Source organism: Ascaphus truei, chromosome 3 (genome assembly GCF_040206685.1).
Source record: "Ascaphus truei isolate aAscTru1 chromosome 3, aAscTru1.hap1, whole genome shotgun sequence".
Taxonomy (NCBI): Eukaryota; Metazoa; Chordata; class Amphibia; order Anura; family Ascaphidae; genus Ascaphus; species Ascaphus truei.
The window spans coordinates 274,123,917-274,144,213 of record NC_134485.1 but is presented as its reverse complement, the minus strand read 5'-3'; the positions used below and the strand labels follow the sequence as shown (position 1 = coordinate 274,144,213).

Here is a 20,297-nt window from a genome sequence, read left to right as displayed (position 1 = left end):
AATTTAAAAAACAGCATCAGCGCGGAGTGACACTCTAGTATTCCCTCATTTATTAATAGGGTACAGAAAATAATCTCACAATTATTTTACAGAATTCAAGCCATCAAATTAACAGCTAGAAGATGTTGATTGAAGTCTAAAAAGTATTATCATTTTTATCCTTTTTAATATTGTAGAGATATTTTATTTTTTATCATTGTGGGCACAAACATACAGTGTAGATTATATTAAACTGTTATATTTTCAACTTTTTTTAGATTTAATATTTAGTTCCCTTCAAATGCAATGCACAGTAACTCGTAATACAGGGGTTTCTACTTTTTAAAATGTATTTTAATCGTAGTGGGCTCGTTTCTTCTGTAAAGTGACTTGTTTCTTCTGTAATACTGTATGTACAGGTACAGTATCCAGTGTTCAATTATTAGTGCTGTGGGATGTGGCCACACTATTGACTGGATGGATGCATAGAGTAGAGAAAGCAGTACCCCCTCTCCCACTTTGATTCCAAGAAGCGGAACCCCCCTCTCCCCCTGGAGAAATACTAGTCAAGGTATAGGCAAAGTGACTTGGTGTAATATTTTCAATTTTTTAAATATTTTAGTTGTAGTGGGCACTTGGAGACATAGATTTTGTTTTACACACTTTTATACTAGGGGAGTTTTGTGGCTGTTTTCTGATTCTAAAGCCCCTTGGAATCAATCTTTCCTTATGGTAGCGTGATAATGTCATCACGGGTAGATAAAAATCCACTTCTTTTTTCTTAAGTTTCAAGCGGTTCGTCTGGACCAAAAATTGATTCCAATGTTTCAGCCAATCTTATTTTGCCTACATAAAAAACAAAAACAAATGGGGTCCGTATATGTAGAAAAAACACTTGCCCTCTCCACAAAGCCATCAATGACCTGCCTGACATCTAAATAGACTTGACACTTCCAAAGTCCACAAAAAATAATACACTTGTCACTTGAGTAAAAACTACATGGGTGCTCTATTATATATACACCAAAATAAAGAGACAAAAAAAAATAACGGAATCCAAACATGAATTAAGTAAATTAATGGCTACTGCATGTATCATAAATAAATAAAAATACAATAAATACTTCACCTGACCAAGATCCGATGAATCAGACAAAGCACTGCAAATGGTGACAACAAAAAAGTGAACAATACCGCGCTCAAGACAGTGATAAGGTAATAATTGTGTGATTAAATAAAAACAGCTCAATGTGCAATACCTAAAAAATAAACAACTTAAAACCAATATAGGTGCTGTGTTACAAACATTAAATATAAAACCTGATAATTCAGTGTAGTGAACTGTGAGGTTGCTGCTGCTGTATTTCATGGACTGGCTTCACAAACCACAAACACTAGATGAAAACAAAAGAATAACAGCGCAAAACCTCATGGTGCACTGCAAATAAATATTCAAAAATGAATATATTATAATCCAAAACAAAAAACGATGTTTCTGTCCTCTTTAGGGTCTTTCTCAGGGTAGTGAACAATCATGAAAATAGTGCAAGCATTATCATGGAACAAGGATCACATTTCTGCCCGACCCCCCTTCTGCTTGTCAGCTCCTTAAGTTCAGCTGCAGGCATTTGTTCCACATACACACACCGTGCCTGTGTGATGTATCAATATGTTGCCTTTTCTGCCTGTGAGCAGGCAGCGAGTGAGTTGCAACAGCAACCTCGGAGATTCTTCTCAGAATGGGCTATCCTGCCCTCCCCTCTTGTTTGTCTCCAGATAGTCTGTCCCAAGACTATTCCCGCTACCCACATTCCCCATCACTTCCTTTTCCACCTAAGATCACAGTGAGTACAGTGTCACAGTGAGTACAGTGTCTGCATCCACCCCTGGTAAGGCCTTTCTGTCTTACCGTAGTCTAACCTCGTAGAAACATTCCACATAGAGAAGCACTCTCTGCCTACACTACACCTACAAGTTCCTGTTGTTTTCTACTTCTGCAATAAAGTTAAGAACGACATTAAGGACTTGTCATGCTTTGGAAGAGGGAAGACATGAGTTAAAGCTAACTGAAGCTATTCATACCTCAATACGTGACCCTAGCTTCAGGATAGTAAGACAGAGACCGTGTACTAGAGGTCTACGCAGAAGCTATCACTCACAGCCTTCATGCTACAAAAGTTCAGCTCTACACAGCTATACAGCAAACAGCTACAGCTTTCTGCAAAAAACAAACAGCAAGCAGGCTTACACTGCACACAGCCAGCAAACAACCTTGCACACGAGGCAGCAGCCTTGCAAACAGACAGTGCATCTTTCACACAGAGCCTTGATTGTCTTCTCTGTCCTTTTGAGTCCACCCTCTGCACAGCTCCATAGTGAGGAGCCACCATCTCACCTACCCCTGCGCACGTCCCCACGGCTAGCGCCATCAAGGGCCATGCTACCGGACACCCGCCAGGACACGTGTCAGAGCCACCAGACACCTGTGAGTACAGCTACCCCTACGCTGCACGCTGCAGGACACCGCTCGGCATCATCTGAGACAGACGCCCATCGCTGACACAGGTAAAAGACCGCACGCCACACACACTGGCTAAAGGCCTACACACACCTACAGCATGGCACAACTCAGAGCCTCACCAGATATCACGCAGGAGAGTGATCACTTAGACACAGAGACCACTGCGCAACTCCAACAGGCGCAGACAGACGCAAGGCCTAAACAAACAGTCACACTGACACAAAAGGCCCGCGAAAAATATGAGACTGACATTGAAGCGCACCGCGCTAAATTAGAGTTGGCCTGGGAAACAACCACACTGGGAATACGCAATGTTACTAGCGTTGGCAACTATGCGCAACAGCTCGAGCCGGCAATAACGCAATTAAGGACTGATCACTCGCGTTATCAAGAGCTGTCAGAGGCATACATTACTTACCTGACCAGAGCCAACACCAGCGAAAGCCTACAAGAAAGAGACTTACAGAGTAACATTGACCTGACACGAGACAGCCGCGTGCGAACCACTATCACGGAGGCTGAGAGTAGGAGAAAGGACATTTTGGTGGAGACCACATCGCAGCGCTCAAGCACATCCAGACACTCATCAAGGTCAGCAAGATCAGCGCAATCTAACGTGTCCGGCGCAAGCGCTACCAAGGCGCGAGCCACTGCAGAGGCCGCACGTGCCAGGGCCGAATATGGTCGGAGAGAGGCAGCCGTAAGGGCAGAAAGAGCGTGCAATGGAGAGGAGGAGCAGAACGCCGCCGCCGCTGCCAATGCAGCTGCTACCGCCGCCGCTGCCAATGCCGCTGCTACCGCCGCCGCTGCCAATGCTGCTGCTGCCGCCGCTGCCAATGCCGCCACTGCCGCTGCGCGTAGAAAGGCCGAATTGGACGCGGAACTAGAAGCTCTAAGCAAAGAGGAGGACGCCGCTTGGACTTCTCAGCAAGGGAGGAGCTCAACCTGCTATTCAAGTTCCTGGGGAACGAATCCAGGGAGCACGCGAAGAGACTACGGGCGGCAAACGCGAACTAACCCCAAGTAGGTCTTGACTTAGTGTCGGAAAGGCTAGAAGAGTGCTACGGTAGCCCCGAAGCAGTCGAGGATTCGCTCTTCAAAAGAGTCGACAGCTTTCCCAAGATCACAATTAAAGACTACTCGAAGTTACGAGTGCTCGGGGACCTGCTGCAAGAGCTGGAGTTTGCAAGGAAAGACCATTCTTTAACAGGTCTCAACGTCTTGGACTCAGCTCGTGGAGTGAGACCCATCTTGGAGAAGCTACCCTACAACCTCCAAGAAAGATGGATTTCACAAGGCTCCAAATACAAAAGGGAGAAGCAAGTCGCCTTCCCCCTTTTCTCATTCTTCTTGAGCTTCATCCGCGAAGCGCAAGGACAAGGAACGATCCCAGTTTCATCTTGGGTACGCAAACCACACACAGTGCAAGCAGCCTGAGGAATGAGAGACCAGAGGCGAGATATGGTAACACTCAAACACACTTCTCGGTCCACAGGACGGACGTGCCTCCCACGACCCAAACTACTCCCGATCAGTCGGTCGCCGGAGACGAGGAACCAAGGGACCCGAACAGGGAATGTCCCATACACAAGAAGCCACACCCACTTAACAAGTGCTTTGGGTCCAGGATGAAGTCCCTAGAGAACGCAAGAGGTTACTTGGAGAATTCAGAGTTTGCTTCAGGTGCTGCGGTTCCACGACTCACCTAGCCAGAGACTGTAAAGAAGATATCAAATGTACAGTGTGCAAAAGTGACAAGCATTGTTACATCCAGAGGTGCTGACACTCCACCAACTCAACAACCCATCCTCCGTAGCGGAGCATGGCGGGGAGGAAGGAGAAGGAGAGACAACATCCGTCACATCTCAGCGCACCGAGGTTTGCGGAAAAGAAAGCGACAAAAGTCCTGCTCCAAAATATGCCTTGTCGCAGTGCACCCCCAGGGACAACCTGAGAAGGCTATTCGGATGTATGCAATCCTCGACGACCAAAGCAACAGATCATTGGCGAAGACGGAGTTCTTCAATTTGTTCAACTTACAAGACAATGCCTCACCCTACACCCTCAGAACCTGTGCAGGGTCAACTGAGTCAACAGGGAGAAGAGCAAGCGGTTACGTCATATGTTCAGTGGATAACAGAGTGAAGATAGCTCTCCCCACACTCAACGAGTGCAACCACATGGCCACAAACAGGGATGAGATCCCCACACCAGATGTGGCATGCCATTACCCGCACCTCAGAGGAATAGCCAACTACATCCTGCCGGTAGAACAAGGCACCAAGATCTTGCTGCTGCTCGGTAGGGACATCATGAGGGTACATAAAGTGCGTAAACAGCATAACGGACCCCACAACGCACCATACGCCCAAAGACGTGACCTAGGATGGGTGATAGTGGGCAGCGCGTGCACTGACAAAGGGCACAGACAAGACTATGTTGACGCCCGCAGAACTGTGATAACAGAATGTGGACACACGTCCTTCTCTGAACCGTGTCTTGGCCATCTCCAAGTGATAGGAGGGCCAAGTAAAGAGAAGAGACAAGGTCATGCCCCTGAGATCAACAAAAACATCCTCACATCAGGGGGATGTGACAATGGCCTAGGATGCTTAGTGGTTCAGACAACCAAGGATGATGAGTTGACTCCACTGAAGGAAGAAAGTAACCTCCCAAAGGTGACCGACAAAGGGATCGTCCAAAAGACAATAAACAATCGGACGATCCTCTCGCGAGCAATGGCACGACTAAGACTTACAGTTGTTCCTCTCCACAGAGTATCAAGTGACAAAGCAACCAGCTGTCACGGCTGGCATAGCCGCAAAAGATTGCGCCCTACAGGTGAAGCCACAGTGTCAAAAAGACTGTTCTTTCACACACGTAAGAGGAGACAGTTGCAGAGACATTTCCCAAAAGGATTTACAAGGACAAAAGAGACTGTTCTTCGCCATGTCCAGGGAGAGAACAACCTCCTGAGGGCAGTCAACAAAGACAACACAAAGGCGCCTCCCCAACAATGGAGAACATGCCATCTCTAGGTCCACTTCGCACCGCTGCGATCTACAAAGGAAACCGGAGACCAAAAGCCACTTTGTGGCCTTCATCCAGAAGAGACTCGTTACCGTCCACGCAAAGCCAGCACCTCTAATGAAGGAAGGTGAAGAATGCTGGTACCTCCAATCATCCGGGGCCTACCACCCTCAGGAACCCAATCAAATCCGGGTAGTGTTCAGCCCCAGCGCTCACCTCCAGGGAGTCTCCCTGAACGACGCCCTCTTTACTGGACTAGACTCGACAACCAGTCTTCCAGGAGTGTTGTTCCGCTTCCGCAAGGAGCCAAAAGCCATCTCCTTCTGCCAAACGCAGGTGATAGAGTGACAGGCTACCATGACTGGCATACCTACAACGGGATGCACTCTGTAGGTAAAACTACAGAGACAAAAAGACTATTCTCTCACAAGGCTAAAAGAAAACAGTGCCAGAGACTTTTACACAAAGACATTGTGGTGCAACCAGCTAACCTGGAGCTGTGCATCCACCCTGCATCCTTTGCCAAAGAACCTTGGCCAAGGGACCTTGATACCAGTGATACCGGCCGATGTCACATCGCTATGTGGACATGGACTCTTGCATTGTTTGAGAATGTGATGTTATCTTTGTTATGCATTGCACATATGTTCCACATATTCCAGTTATATAGTGGTATCTCCAGATACTAGACGGGGAGTATCATGGAACAAGGATCACATTTCTGCCCGACCCCCCTTCTTCTTGTCAGCTCCTTAAGTTCAGCTGCAGGCATTTGTTCCACATACACACACGTGCCTGTGTGATGTATCAATATGTTGCCCTTTCTGCCTGTGAGCAGGCAGCCAGTGAGTTGCTACAGCAACCTCGGAGATTCTTCTCAGAATGGGCTATTCTGCCCTCCCCTCTTGTTTGTCTCCAGATAGTCTGTCCCAAGACTATTCCTGCTACCCACATTCCCCCTCACTTCCTTTTCCACCTAAGATCACAGTGAGTACAGACCTGTCTGCATCCACCCCTGGTAAGGGCTTTCTGTCTTACCGTAGTCTAACCGCGTAGAAGCATTCCACATAGAGAAGCACTCTCTGCCTACACTACACCTACAAGTTCCTGTTGTTTTCTACTTCTGCAATAAAGTTAAGAACGACATTAAGGACTTGTCATGCTTTGGAAGAGGGAAGACATGAGTTAAATCTAACTGAAGCTATTCATACCTCAATATGTGACTCTAGCTTTAGGATAAGCATACAGTATAATCACCCGGAAGAGTGCAAAAAAAGCCACCGGGGCCAAAGAGCCCAGAAAATAACTACAACATCAAACTTAAAAGTAGCCTACAGTAGGTCAATAATAAGCCACAGTATACATAATAATATACTAGAATAGTAAGTAGGGTTTCTAAACTGATAGTGGATTCACACTAATAGTGATATATAGAGATACTTTTAAAATGGCACTAGAATTAGCCGTGATGCTCTGTAAATAAAAGGTATTGCTATGCTTCAACATAAAGAGTATCAGTAGATATAGCCTGATGGTTAATAGCAATGAGACCTAAATGGTACGCTCTAACTTGTACTAGTATCGCAATAGAGTGGAAAATGGAGAATTTAAGGATATGATCCTATGTCTGTTACACCTAATCCTGTTCTGCTGCCTGAATGACTACTGTTAATTCAACTACCCAAAGATAGGCGAATAAGACAAAATATAGCCCCCTAAGTTTCATTCAAGCAAATGGGCCATAATGGCTCTTTTAGCATTAGGTGTCTTATGGACTAGCATTGCTTAGTAAACATGGCCCATTATAGCCAATTCACTGGAAGATGTCTTATGCAATAGCACCTCTTAGTATATATGAGACAATATGAGCTTGCCAAAATGTATAGATTCTGTAACATTTTGAATAAGAAATGTAAATGACAGGTAGTAGTAAATACTACAGTACATGTGCAACAAATGATATAAACCTGGGCTATGAAATGTCATAAATAGAAAATGTGGATAGACTTAAAAAAAAACAGGAAAAAGTATGCACATACTATGATTTATGCTGATATGGCAATTCACAGTGAAATCGCTGAAAACATGTTGGAATTGTAATTAAGGACTTGAGTTATTATTTTACTGCTGCAAACAGACAGCTAAGTGATGAATTATTTTACTAAAGTGAATAGGCATCCCACAATAAGTCTTATACCTAAAACAGATGAATTTCTGAATAATGCATTGAATAAAAGGTGGCTAAATAATCATGATTAGGAATTCTCATTTTGTTCAAGTTATAGCAATATTTACCTGTGCATGAAGAACCAACGCTAAGACCTCACAAGGAAAGGTGGAACAAGGCCAAGATCATTCACAACAGAAATTAAAACTCTGACATTCGTAGAGTCATAATTGGACAAAGATGGTATGTACAAACCCAGGCATTCAAAAATGTCAGATTCTAGAAAATCATGTGGATTACAGTTACATACAGTAGTAGACGAGGTTGAAAAAAGACATACTGTACGTCCCTCAAGTTCAACCTATGCTAAATTTAGATGACAGATAATTTATCATATATGTTTACTTACAGTATATTGATCCAGAGGAAGTCAAACAAAAAACACCAGTGAAATATCATCTAATGATATCTCATAAAGGGAAAAATGAATTACTTCCCGACTCCAAATTTTGGTAATAAGATTACTCATTAGATCAACATCCTTCCCGTTTACTTATTTGGTTTATCCTATATACCTTTCCTTTCTAAAATGGTCCAATCTTTTTTTGAACATATCGATTGTATCTGCCATTACAGTCCATTGGTAATGAATTCCACATTTTAACTTCCCTTACAGTAAAGAACGCTTTCCTATGTTGCTGGTGAAATCTCCTTTCCTCCAACCTTAAAGGATGACTCTGAGTCATTTGTACTGCCCTTGGGATGAATAATTCTTTTGAAAGCTCCTTGTATTGTCCCCAAATATATTTGTATATAGTTATCAAATCCCCTCTTAGATGCCTCTTCTATAATGTAAACAAATCTAATTTTGCTAGCCCCTCCTCATAAATCAGATTACCCATCTCCTTTATTAATTTGGTGGCTCTTCTCTGCACTCTCTCTAGTTCCATAATGTCTTTCTATGGATTGGTGTCAAAAATTGTACTCCATATTCAAGATGTGGTCTTAGTAATGCTTTATAAGGGGGCATAATTATGTTTACTTCCCTTCCATCCATTGCCTGTTTCTTGAGATATAAGATCTTATTTGCCTTTGCAGCTACTGCATGACTTTGGACACTATTGCTCAACCTGCTGTTTACAAGGACTCCTAAATATGCTGTTTACAAGCACTCCTAAATCCTTCTCCATCACGGATTCTCCTAATTTATCCCCATGTAATTTGTAAATTGCCTGTTTATTCTTGTTTCCCAAATGCATAACCTTACATTAATCTGTATTAAACCCCATCTGCCATTTAATTGCCCAAGTTTCCAGTCTATCCAAGTTCTTCTGGAAAGAAATTACATCCTGCACTGATTCTACTACCTTACACAAATTGTGTCATCAGCAAAGATAGAGACTTTACTCTCTATGCCACCCTCAAGGTGATTAATAAACAAGTTAAAAAGCAGGGGTCCCAGTACCGATCCTTGAGGTACTCCACTCACAACATTAGCCCAACCTGAAAATGTTCCATTTATTACAACACTCTGTTGTCAATCCTTCAGCCAGTTTTCAATCCAGGTGCAACTATTTTTACTGAGTCAAATTTGTTTTATTTTGTACACGAACCTCATGCGGAACCCTATCAAAAACCTTTGCAAAATGTAAGTAAACCACATCAACTGAATTACCCTGGTCTGAATTCCTACTTACCTCCTCAAAGAAACTAATAAGGTTATTTTGGCACAACCTATCCTTCATAAATCCATGCTGACTATTTCTAATAATTTTTCTTTTCCATTACATTTTCCTGAATATTATCCCGTACTAAATCTTCAAGTAGCGCCCCCACTATTGATGTCAAGGTTACAGGTCTGCAATTCCCTGGTTGTGATCTAGCTCCCTTTTTTAATATAGGCACCACGGCTGCTTTACGCCAATCTAGTTGTACTGAGCCTGTGGGAATGGACTCCTTGAAAATTAAATGTAATGGTTTGGCTTTTATTGAACTTAACTTCTTAAGAACTCTTGGATGTATGCCATCGGGGCCAGGTGTCTTATTTACTTTCATTTTATCAAGTCGCCTATGAACTTCTTCCTCAGTTAACCAATTGTTCTTTAATATAGAGGTTCTGGCTTCCTCCTGCTGCACAACTATTGGAATTGATTCTTCCCTGGTAAATACAGAGGCAAGTAATTTGTTTAATACCTCCGCTTTTTCCTTATCACCAAAAATTTGCCTGCCCATATCACTCTGAAAGGGTCATATATTTCTTTTATTTTATTATTAATGTACATCAAGAACTTGTTAGGATTGTTTTTACTTTCTATTGCAATCCTATTTTCATTATTCATTTTTGGTAATTTAATTGACTTTTGCAACTTGTGTTACATTCCTTATAATTCTGATATGATGCCTCCAGCCCTTCTGACTTTAAAAATCTAAACGCCTGCTTCTTCTGTTCCATTTCCTGCCCTACCTGTTTATTTAGTCACATTGGTTTAGACTATTCATTTATATTTATTACCCAAGAGTATACACTGATAATGTGCTTTTCTAACAATGTTTTAAAGACTGTCCATTTATCTTCCACATTTTTCCCTGCAAAAACATCATCCCAATGTATTCCTTATAGATAAATCCTCAATTTATTAAAATCTGACTTTCTAAGGTCTTTGTTGAACACAAGTAATATGGTTTATGATCATTTCAATTGAGACCATGTTATGATCACTGTTGCCCAAATGTTCCTGGACTTGAATATTTATTACCAAATCCAGTATTACCACTCTCCTAGTTGGTTACTCAATAATTGGGGTCATGTAATTGTCTTTAAGCACCCCACAAACCTGTTTCCTTTCGTTGTAATGCTAATCTCACTGCCCCAGTCTATGCCTGGATAATTAAAATCACCCATAATGCAAACTGACCTAGTTTTGATGCCTTCTCCATTTGCAAAAGCATTTTGGCTTCCTCTATCTCACAGATATTGGTGGTTTATAGCATATCTCTACAAACTTTATCTTTCTACTTTTACCTCCACTGCTAATTTCTATCTACAAGGTCTCTACATTTATCATTCCCTTCATAAACATTTTCCCTTATAATAGGTTTTAGGTGCGGTTTAACATATAAACATACTCCACCTCCTCTTCTATTTGCTCGATCCTTTTCAACAAAGGAATACCCCTCTAAATGAACTGCCCAGTCATGAGTTTCATTCCACCATGTTTCAGTAATGCCTATGATATCATACTGCTCCCTTGCAGCTATTAATTCAAGTTCCCCCATTTTATCTGTCAGGCTTCTTGCATTAGCAAGGATGCATTTAAGGTTTTTTTCCAGTCTGTACTATTATCTTATCTGCTACTGCTTTTCTACACCAATTGGGGTTAGTTCTTAGAAGTTTTCTAGTATTATCTGTATTTAATATGGGTGTCTCCCTGCTTTCCAAACTCGTACTTGCCCCCATTCTACCTCCATGTCCCCTTGCTATTTCCTCATTCCTTTCTACTCTATTTAGTTCGGTATCCATTTCTGGTCCCTCCCCTCTCCATCCTAGTTTAAAATCTCTCTTTTCATCATTCTAACCCCCTCGCCACCCCCCCCCAGCACAGAATATCTCTCTTCATTGAGGTGCAATCTATCCCTATCATAAAGATAGCACCTCTCAGAAAAGAAGTCCCAGTGCTCGAAAAACCCAAACCCTCCTGCCTACGCGACTTTCTTAGCAATGCATTAACCTCCCTAATCTCCGACTGTCTCCCTGGGGTAGAGCATGGCACTGGTAATATTTAAGAAAATGATTTCCCTTATTCTCTTCAATGTAGCAAACAGTATTGGGTTTGCAGGACTTATACATAATATTTTAAATAAAGTGCACCTACCAGCAGCTCATTTATAATGCCAGAACATACAGGATGAGTAAAACTATAAAATGTATATTTTCTCAAGAGCAAATAAGTGAAACAAAAAAGCAAATCTATATTTGTTTGCATATCATGAAAAGATACATTTTAAATATAAATAAGCATGCCATCATTGTAAGTTACTGTAAAGAATCAATTATATTTGACTGGTGGTGTTCTCAGGATTCTGACATGGAATTTAGCTTTTGTCATGGAGAGTCATTCTTGCAACTGTGAATTGAATCTGACATGATCCACCATGAACAAGATGCACAAAAACAAATCTACTATTGTGTCAGAGTATTGAAGGTATACATGTCTTTCTAAAAATATTTCTATCTCATCCATTACATCTTTATGATTTTTGCCCCTTGTAACACATCACTACATCAGAGATGCAGTGCTATGGTAGGTTGCGCTGCAATCCCGAAATACACTGCAGCACCATTTTTTCCCTTCATCTTTGGGTAGAGGGGGTGGAGGGGTGAGGGTAGTTTCCCCAGGGAGGGTGGTTAGGTCTCCCAGGTGGGTAGCAGGACGGGGGTTAACCCTTTAGTTACCATAGTACTTAATAACCGCTGCAGGTATTAAGGGTTTTCGGGTCAGTAGTTACTTTTTTTATTTTACTGTCTGTGCCCACTGAAGACAAGGAGGCCTTAATTCTGACAGGGGTAAGTACAACTTAAATTTATTATATGCTTGCTGGGTAATGCTTTGGTTATGTTTTATTTTTTAATGGGCAAATGCGCTATTATCTGGATCTGGATAATAGGGATTTTGCCCATTTCTGTACAGGATGTGTATGTGTGTGTGTGTGTGTGTGTGTGTGTGTGTGTGTGTGTGTGTGTGTGTGTGTGTGTGTGTGTGTGTGTGTGTGTGTGTGGGGGGTTGTTGGGGGTAGAGGGTGTGGGTAGTAGGGTACCCATTCATTGCCACTGGGGTTATCTTGTCTCTCATTGAGGGCATAGGTAACCACACTGGCAATCAATGGGTGTATTGGTGTTTGTATTGTATTGTAATGTTTATTGGGGGTAGAGTGGGTGGGTGAAGGGGGTAGTTGCCCCAGGGTGGGTGGTTAGGCCTCTCGGTGCGTAGTGGGAGGTTTTAACCTTTTCATTACCATAGAGGTTATTACCGCTAAGGTAATGAAGGCATTAACCCCTAACACAACCTTCCCACCCCGGGGCAACTATCCCCTTCACCCACCCCCTCTGTCCCCAATAAACCAGGTCCTCTGGCTTAATCCTTCATTGCCTTAGCGGCTAATCGCTAAGGTAATGAAGCTGCTTTTATTTTATTTTGATAACACAGTATTAAGCAGGGGGTCTACGGAGCTGAACTGCATTAATTTCAGCCTCGGGAGCCCCCTGCTTCCAGAGTTACAGGCATGGGGTGTCGGTATCTCCCTGCATTGTTTAAATGTCCCAGTCACATGGGCAGTGACGCGGGAGAATTTAAACATGGCGGAGATACCGGAACCCAATAATAGGGCCTGTAACTCGGAAGCAGGGGTCCCTGAGGCCGAAATGAATGCAGTTCAGCTCTGGAGATCCCCTGCTCAATACTGTGTTATCAAAATAAAAAAAAGGCCGCGCTAGATGAGTGACTGATTCAGTCTCACTCTTACTGCGTGTCTCTTACAGACAGGTACAGCCCAGTAGAATTCCCACAGCGGGAGTCCCATTCAGAAGCAGTGTCCCCTGCTGTGTTGTACCCAATGGGCCATTACCGACTGCTTTACACTGCGCCACAGACTGTCAAGGCTTTACATACTGTGCACCAGCACAGTCTCTGCAGCTGTACGACCAACCATAGCGCTACATCTGTAGGATCAGATTAACTAAAGAGTGAATGAAATCAGAGGGCCAGATGCACTAAGCTCCATTGGGCTATTTAACCTAAATTAACATCAACTTATTCGTAATGCCTATCCATTAAAGAGACTAGCCTAATGTTAGCCCAGTGCTACTCTTTGAAATGAAGTATGGTTAAATGTTTCCAGACGTTAGTGCTAATGATATACTAATGAGGCATTGCCCCTAACATCAGATATCCACTAAAGGCCATTCAGGTTAACACCGGGATTTACCCTGACATTATTTCAGCCATACCTAAAGGTGGCGTTACTCCCATCCAGACCGTTAAATATTTAGAAAAGAGGGAGAGACTTGACACCTCTTTCTCTCGCTCATATTTCAGGGTCTGGATGGGAGTAATGCAACCTTCAGGTGAGACAGGTGTTACCGGAGCCATGTATTTGAAGCTAACGCAAAGCAGTGCTAATTTAACCTGACATTAAGCCTATGCTAATGAGTTAAACAATGGTCGTTGTTTTGCATATTACAGATACCTTTGTGGATATGCATTAAACTCAAGGGAAATAACGTCCTTTACTAATTTAGGAAATATTATGTTATTTGCCCTGATTTAACAGAGATTAGTGCATCTGGGCTGATGAGAGGCACTCTTTAGTGAATGTCGGCTTTAGACAATACTTGCTGACTGCTGTTCAAGGTATTTTTCCCTCGATATACTGTATTAGCTGTATTAATCTGCAACATTTGTCACAGGGAGTAATTAAAACACTGATAATTTGCAACTACATGATTCAACAAAACTCGCTCTCATCCATTAGAGCAGCGTTTTTTAAATGTTTTTAGGTTAAGGAACCCTGTAACTATATTGTGAAATTCGGAGAAACCCCAACCCTCTCAAATAGCGCATCTAAGATCAGATGCATTATAAGGAACCCCAACCCTCTCTAATAGCGAGTCTGAGCTCTGATGCATTGTATGGAACCCCAACCCTCTCTAATAGCAAGTCTGAGGTCAGGTGCATTGTAAGTAATCCCAACCCTCTTTAATAGTGCGTCTGAGATCAGATGCATTGTACACTGGCGACACACTTTATTCGAGCTCGGCAAGTCCCACGAATTCGGGTATACTCGGGTGTATTGAGGTTTGTGACTGTTTTCTGCCCGAGTGCATTGCGTTATTTTCCAGGCAGGGATTGAAGCATTTTATTCCCGCTGGCTGCAATACTGCACAGTATATATATATATATATATATATATATATATATATATATATATACTGCATTACAATTCATGAATTTATGCCATCTGGTAGACACGCGAAGCATTGCAGCCTATTAAATCCTAATCATTATCATTTAACAGATCAGCCGCCCGTCAGCCAGGCATGAACCATGGCTGGGAAGGCAAACGCAACGGGGCTTGTCTGAGGTGAGGAGCGACGCATTCCAGGTATCTGCCAGGTACATACTGGGTATTTGCTCGAATAAAGTGTGTCGCAGCAGTAAATTCTTCTGTATTTGGTACCCTTTTTAAATTACCTGAATTTGCAGGGAACCCTTAAGGATCCCCACAGAAACCCAAGGGTTCCTAGCAACCCCTGTTAAAAAAACCCACACTGCATTAGAGTATACTGTAGATTCATATTTTAAAACTGTTGTCTCTTGTCTTGAGGCAAAGGAGTTATGTATCAAAGTCTTCCACCTACAAGCTCAGGACAAGAAATGGTGCAAACAAAACATGAAATTGGCTAAAGAACAACATCTTAATTTGTGAGCCACTTTTGCAGCCAGTAGTCTTTCGTACATACATACCTTCCATTATTCTTGCAAATGTGAATTAATTCCTTGTTGCATGATCTGCACACTTAGGTAATACCACCAAACTCCTATTTTTCTTTTCTTATATTGTGTAGTTTTTGTCCTTGGAAGTTTTTTTTTAGTTAATTTGAATTCACTTTTATGTTGTAATTGTAAATACCAAATTACACAATATAACTCGGGTATAAAAATTAATTCCCCAAAACAATTTATATCTCCGTCATGAGTTGGATGTCAGCATTTTAAATCTAAAGCTTTTTGTGTTGCGATATTGTATTGACTTTTTTTTTAAATTTGCTACATAATTACAACGACTTCACAATTCAAGGGGAACATATTTATAAAAGTGACAGGCAGTGAAATGGAAGAGAAAGAACAAGTATTAAAGATCCACTTGTACACCCTGAGGCAATATATTAAAATGCAATTAGCAATTATTTATGTATTCTTTTAAATTACAAATACAAGTGAATAGACCCATTCAGGAATGTCTCCCCAAAACCAGGGACACAGATTTGCAAAGCCAGCTCTATTATAAGGCATAGAAAAGAAAGAGAGGAGGAAATCTGACAATTTCTATCCTGGCTAGAGGTCTAAGAACAACTATACCAATGTAGCATAATTCCAGTGCCTACATTTTTCTGAGTACATTTTTGAAATGCCTTCTCAAAACAAACTAAGATTATTATACTGTAGCTACCTACTAAAATAAAGTAGAACATTTTGGAAGTCGTCCACATTCCCTGAAACAGAGTCCCGGCAACGTGTGTAAGGATATTTTCTTTTAGTGCATTTACAATTACCTTAAGTGAATGAGTAAATATATTATAATTGTATGTAACATTAATTACATCGCTTTTTTCTAATGAACTACTTTGCTCGCATAACTTCTGGTGTTTTCATTCCAGTCCCCAGGTTTAAAAAGATTGGGGTTCTTATATACTATTTGGAGTAAAAGCTAAGTCTATAATGCCATATGTTTACCATACTTATCCCCATGCCTCGGGGAACTATTTGTACATGCTAGTTACACTACACGCAGGGCAACTGATTTAGCAATCATAGACACACCAAACATGGCTATTCATTATATATTTCCATGCAGCTATCATATTACCCAACGAGAAGATGAGCTTTATGTTTTTAACACTGTCGTGCATTTTCAAAGGACGAAAGAAAAATCCTGATTTTGCTTTTTGAAGCTCTCAATATGTGTGTGTGTGTGTGTGTGTGTGTGTTTTTGTTTTTAAAGAAAATACCTGATGCCGGGCTTGATGACATTCCCGTGATTTCCTCTCATATTCTACCAGAGAGAAAAAAATGCAAACTTCATAAATTACTGCAATTGCACAAGCACGCAGGAAAAATATATATATATTTTCATCGCAGCAACTACAGTATAGTAAGTGCTGCAGTAAGTTACCTGCCCGTGTGAACGTGCCCATGAGAAAGGTGATTATTCCGAAGCCCAGCTCAGGTCTCATTGGCTGCAGCTCTCACCCAAGCCCCCTCTGCCTGGGCTAATCGCGATGACTGCGCTTCCCATTGGTTTTCCTGCGGCGCCTGCAGTGGTGGGAGTCTCTCTGCTCCCTCTTAACATTTTCCATTGGTGGGAAATACTGTCTGGTTTATTCCCAATTGCAGCCAGTGATTGGGCAAGGGAGCTGAGACACCTGTCTGCGATTGGCTTTCCAATCGTGAGAAATTCTCCCAGCAAAATCCATTCTGTTTAACAGAGAAGCGTGAGGGTTTCCTTGCTCGCTGTGTCTACCCGAGCTAAGGAGGCAGCTGAAGGATGCTATGTGCGTGCAGAGGAAACAGCTGGGGAAGCGCATGGCCCCTTCACGTGCTTTCATACTTTTAACTAACCTACCGCATTGAACTCACATCGTATTGCAGTACCTGCCCTATCCATGTGCAAAGGATTGGTTTTGTGATAGTCAGGCTGGGGTGTGATATTTATCCCAGGAGTGGGTGCTGTGAAGGAGCAGGTTATCGTTCTGGCATCTAAAGACAAACTCGCCAATGAGGAGTATTTTGCATGAACGCACAGACTGCAAATGAAGTTAATTTCTCTTACATACAACGCATCTCAGTGAAATGATTTTCTTACACTCTACAGTCTACAGGGTGGAAATGACTTTCAACCTTTGACAAACTTGTGATTATTCGATTCACTTATGTTTTTTGGAATACACACCGTATTTGAACAGTTCTCTTGGACATGCAACCTTGATCTTCTTCAGGTTTTTTCAGAAGGGTGGTGTAAAATATAAACCTGCAGCCAGTATTTCTGCCAGATGCACCCTGAACTAATTTAGTAGTTCACTCATGTACAATCGAAATCCATTTGAACTCATATGTATATCTACAGGACACATTTGATTTTGTCCACGACTTAGGGTCTCCAGGTCGGATGATTTTGGGACATGCACAGTGACTGATTTCTGCAGAAGCTCGGTATTCACATCGCACTAGGACTCTGCGTCTGTTAACCTTGAGAAACACAGCCTGTGACTTACAGTATAAGTGCAGATACCCGCTTGGCCACTATCGAGAAACATAAGAGGACGATGATGAGTTATTCCGGAGTCTAGATGCCAGTATATAGGTTTAATTAAAACAAAACAAAAACATCTTCCTTGTCTGGCAGGAGGGGGATGGAGGAGACTGTTACTCAGCTACTTGATGCCAGTCCTCAGAGTAAAGGTGTCATTATTCTCCTTAATGACCGTGCATGAAAAAGGCTTCTCCGGGATCATGGATGACAGAGCCAACAAGTTGATACTGGCCCCGGTTCTAGCTGTGCTCTTCGTGATGATTGTCTACCAGTACATATGCCCCGCCGGGACCAATTCGTGCCATTTCCGAGCTGGTGACCCTATGAGAGGGGTGACCCCGTCCTCGGAGTTCCCAGCCTTGGCAGAAGCTCAGTGGCAGGGGGAGGAGGAGGAAAGTGAAGAGCCCGAGGATGGTAGCCCTCCTAAATTCCAGCCAACGTTAAACTTCACAGACAAAGACCTTACCAGGTTCGTTGATTTCAATATCAAGGGGGATGATGTTATCGTTTTTCTGCACATCCAAAAGACAGGAGGCACCACGTTTGGGAGGCACTTGGTGAGGAATATCCGCCTGGAGCAGCCGTGTGATTGTAAGCCAGGCCAGAAGAAGTGCACCTGCCACCGTCCTGGGAAGAAGGAGACCTGGCTATTCTCCCGGTTCTCTACGGGCTGGAGCTGCGGGCTGCATGCGGACTGGACCGAGCTCACCAACTGCGTCCCGACTGTCATGGAGAAGAAGGACAACCAGGGAAACCACAGGTCAGTGCACATAGAGACTGGCACACTAACATGCACACAGAGACTGGCACACTAACATGCACACAGAGACTGGCACACTAACATGCACACAGAGACTGGCACACTAACATGCACACAGAGACTGGCACACTAACATGCACACTGAGACTGGCACACTAACATGTACACAGAGACTGGCACACTAACATGCACACAGAGACTGGCACACTAACATGTACACAGAGACTGGCACACTAACATGCACACACAGACTGGCACACTAACATGCACACAGAGACTGGCACACTAACATGCACACAGAGACTGGCACACTAACATGCACACAGAGACTGGCACACTAACATGCACACAGAGACTGGCACACTAACATGCACACAGAGACTGGCACACTAACATGCACACAGAGACTGGCACACTAACATGCACACAGAGACTGGCACACTAACATGCACACTGAGACTGGCACACTAACATGTACACAGAGACTGGCACACTAACATGCACACAGAGACTGGCACACTAACATGTACACAGAGACTGGCACACTAACATGCACACAGAGACTGGCACACTAACATGCACACAGAGACTGGCACACTAACATGCGCACACAGACTGGCACACTAACATGCACACAGAGACTGGCACACTAACATGCACACAGAGACTGGCACACTAACATGTACACAGTTCCCCATGAGGCAAATTGTATTGTATCTCAACATTCTTCCTGATAAAGCCGACTTGGGAAGCTAAGAGTTTTAAGCATCTTCATTCCCTTGTTATTCTTAGATCCCGCCTGGAAGTGGTAACAGTGCCATGATTCCTCACATGAACTTATTTCTCTCACAGTAAATGCACAATGCTTTATTCGTTCTCTAGCTATACAATAGTAATACAAACATGTATGTGTATATACAGTTGTATGTGCATGTCTGCGCATCTCCATGCCTTGTCAAAAAGTTTATTGGTCTGCAGAAAGATAAAAACTAAATATTTACGTAGTGATCATGAACATACAATGTACACGGTGTGAAAAATACAGATTGTGGACGTAAAGTCTATAGTAATGTGTTGTTGGGATGTTAATTCTTGGTTTGTCTTAGAATAACGGTACACTTCAGTACCCTGGACAGAGTCTGTGCTAGTTAACTTCTGTTGTGACCTGTGATGTCTTCAATCCAATGTGGGCTGATTTTACCAGATCAGATATAAATAAATCACCATTTACTTTAAGGATTCTAAATGCACAATTATTGATATGTAACTTCCAGGACTCAACCCTCTTTTTTGGGTATAGGTCTTTTTGTGTAAAGATGGGACCTGTTTAGCCTTATTAACAGGTAGACGGTTATACAGTATAAGGGACTTGCACAGCCTATATTTTACCCCAACCTTAACCCTAATATTCCATCCTTCCTATACTTTGCTATAACGATAACCGCCTACATCCAGATAATCCAAAACATTTTTATTGTTGGCTAAATAAGGGAGAGGCATGTTATATAGCGTCAGTTGCCAGGTAAATGTACATTTTGTTATTACTTTCCTGTGCTTATTCACCGATTTCCTGGAAATATAGCCTTTAAATGTATAGGCTTTAATGTAATTTGGCCGAACAATGGTTGAGGAGAGTGAACTGTGAGAGCTGGCTAAGTATACTTTGGAGATACTGTAGTTGTCCATTTCTAGTCTTTCCTCTCTTTTAATCAGTTAACATTGTATGTTACGGTACCTTTTTTAGCGATAAGTGA

The 20,297-nt window shown here is 42.4% G+C and overlaps 1 protein-coding gene across 1 annotated transcript in view; it reads left to right on the top strand.

Moving 5' to 3' along the window:
- Positions 1 to 16,874: 16,874 nt before the first annotated feature.
- The window catches only part of HS6ST3 (heparan sulfate 6-O-sulfotransferase 3), a 1,005,759-nt gene continuing 1,002,336 nt past the window's right edge, over positions 16,875 to 20,297 (top strand). Inside the window, exon 1 of the mRNA XM_075590843.1 lies at positions 16,875 to 18,543. Coding sequence (XP_075446958.1) covers positions 17,912 to 18,543 — 632 coding nt within the window. The 5' untranslated portion in view covers positions 16,875 to 17,911. The remainder of the gene's footprint in view (positions 18,544 to 20,297) is intronic.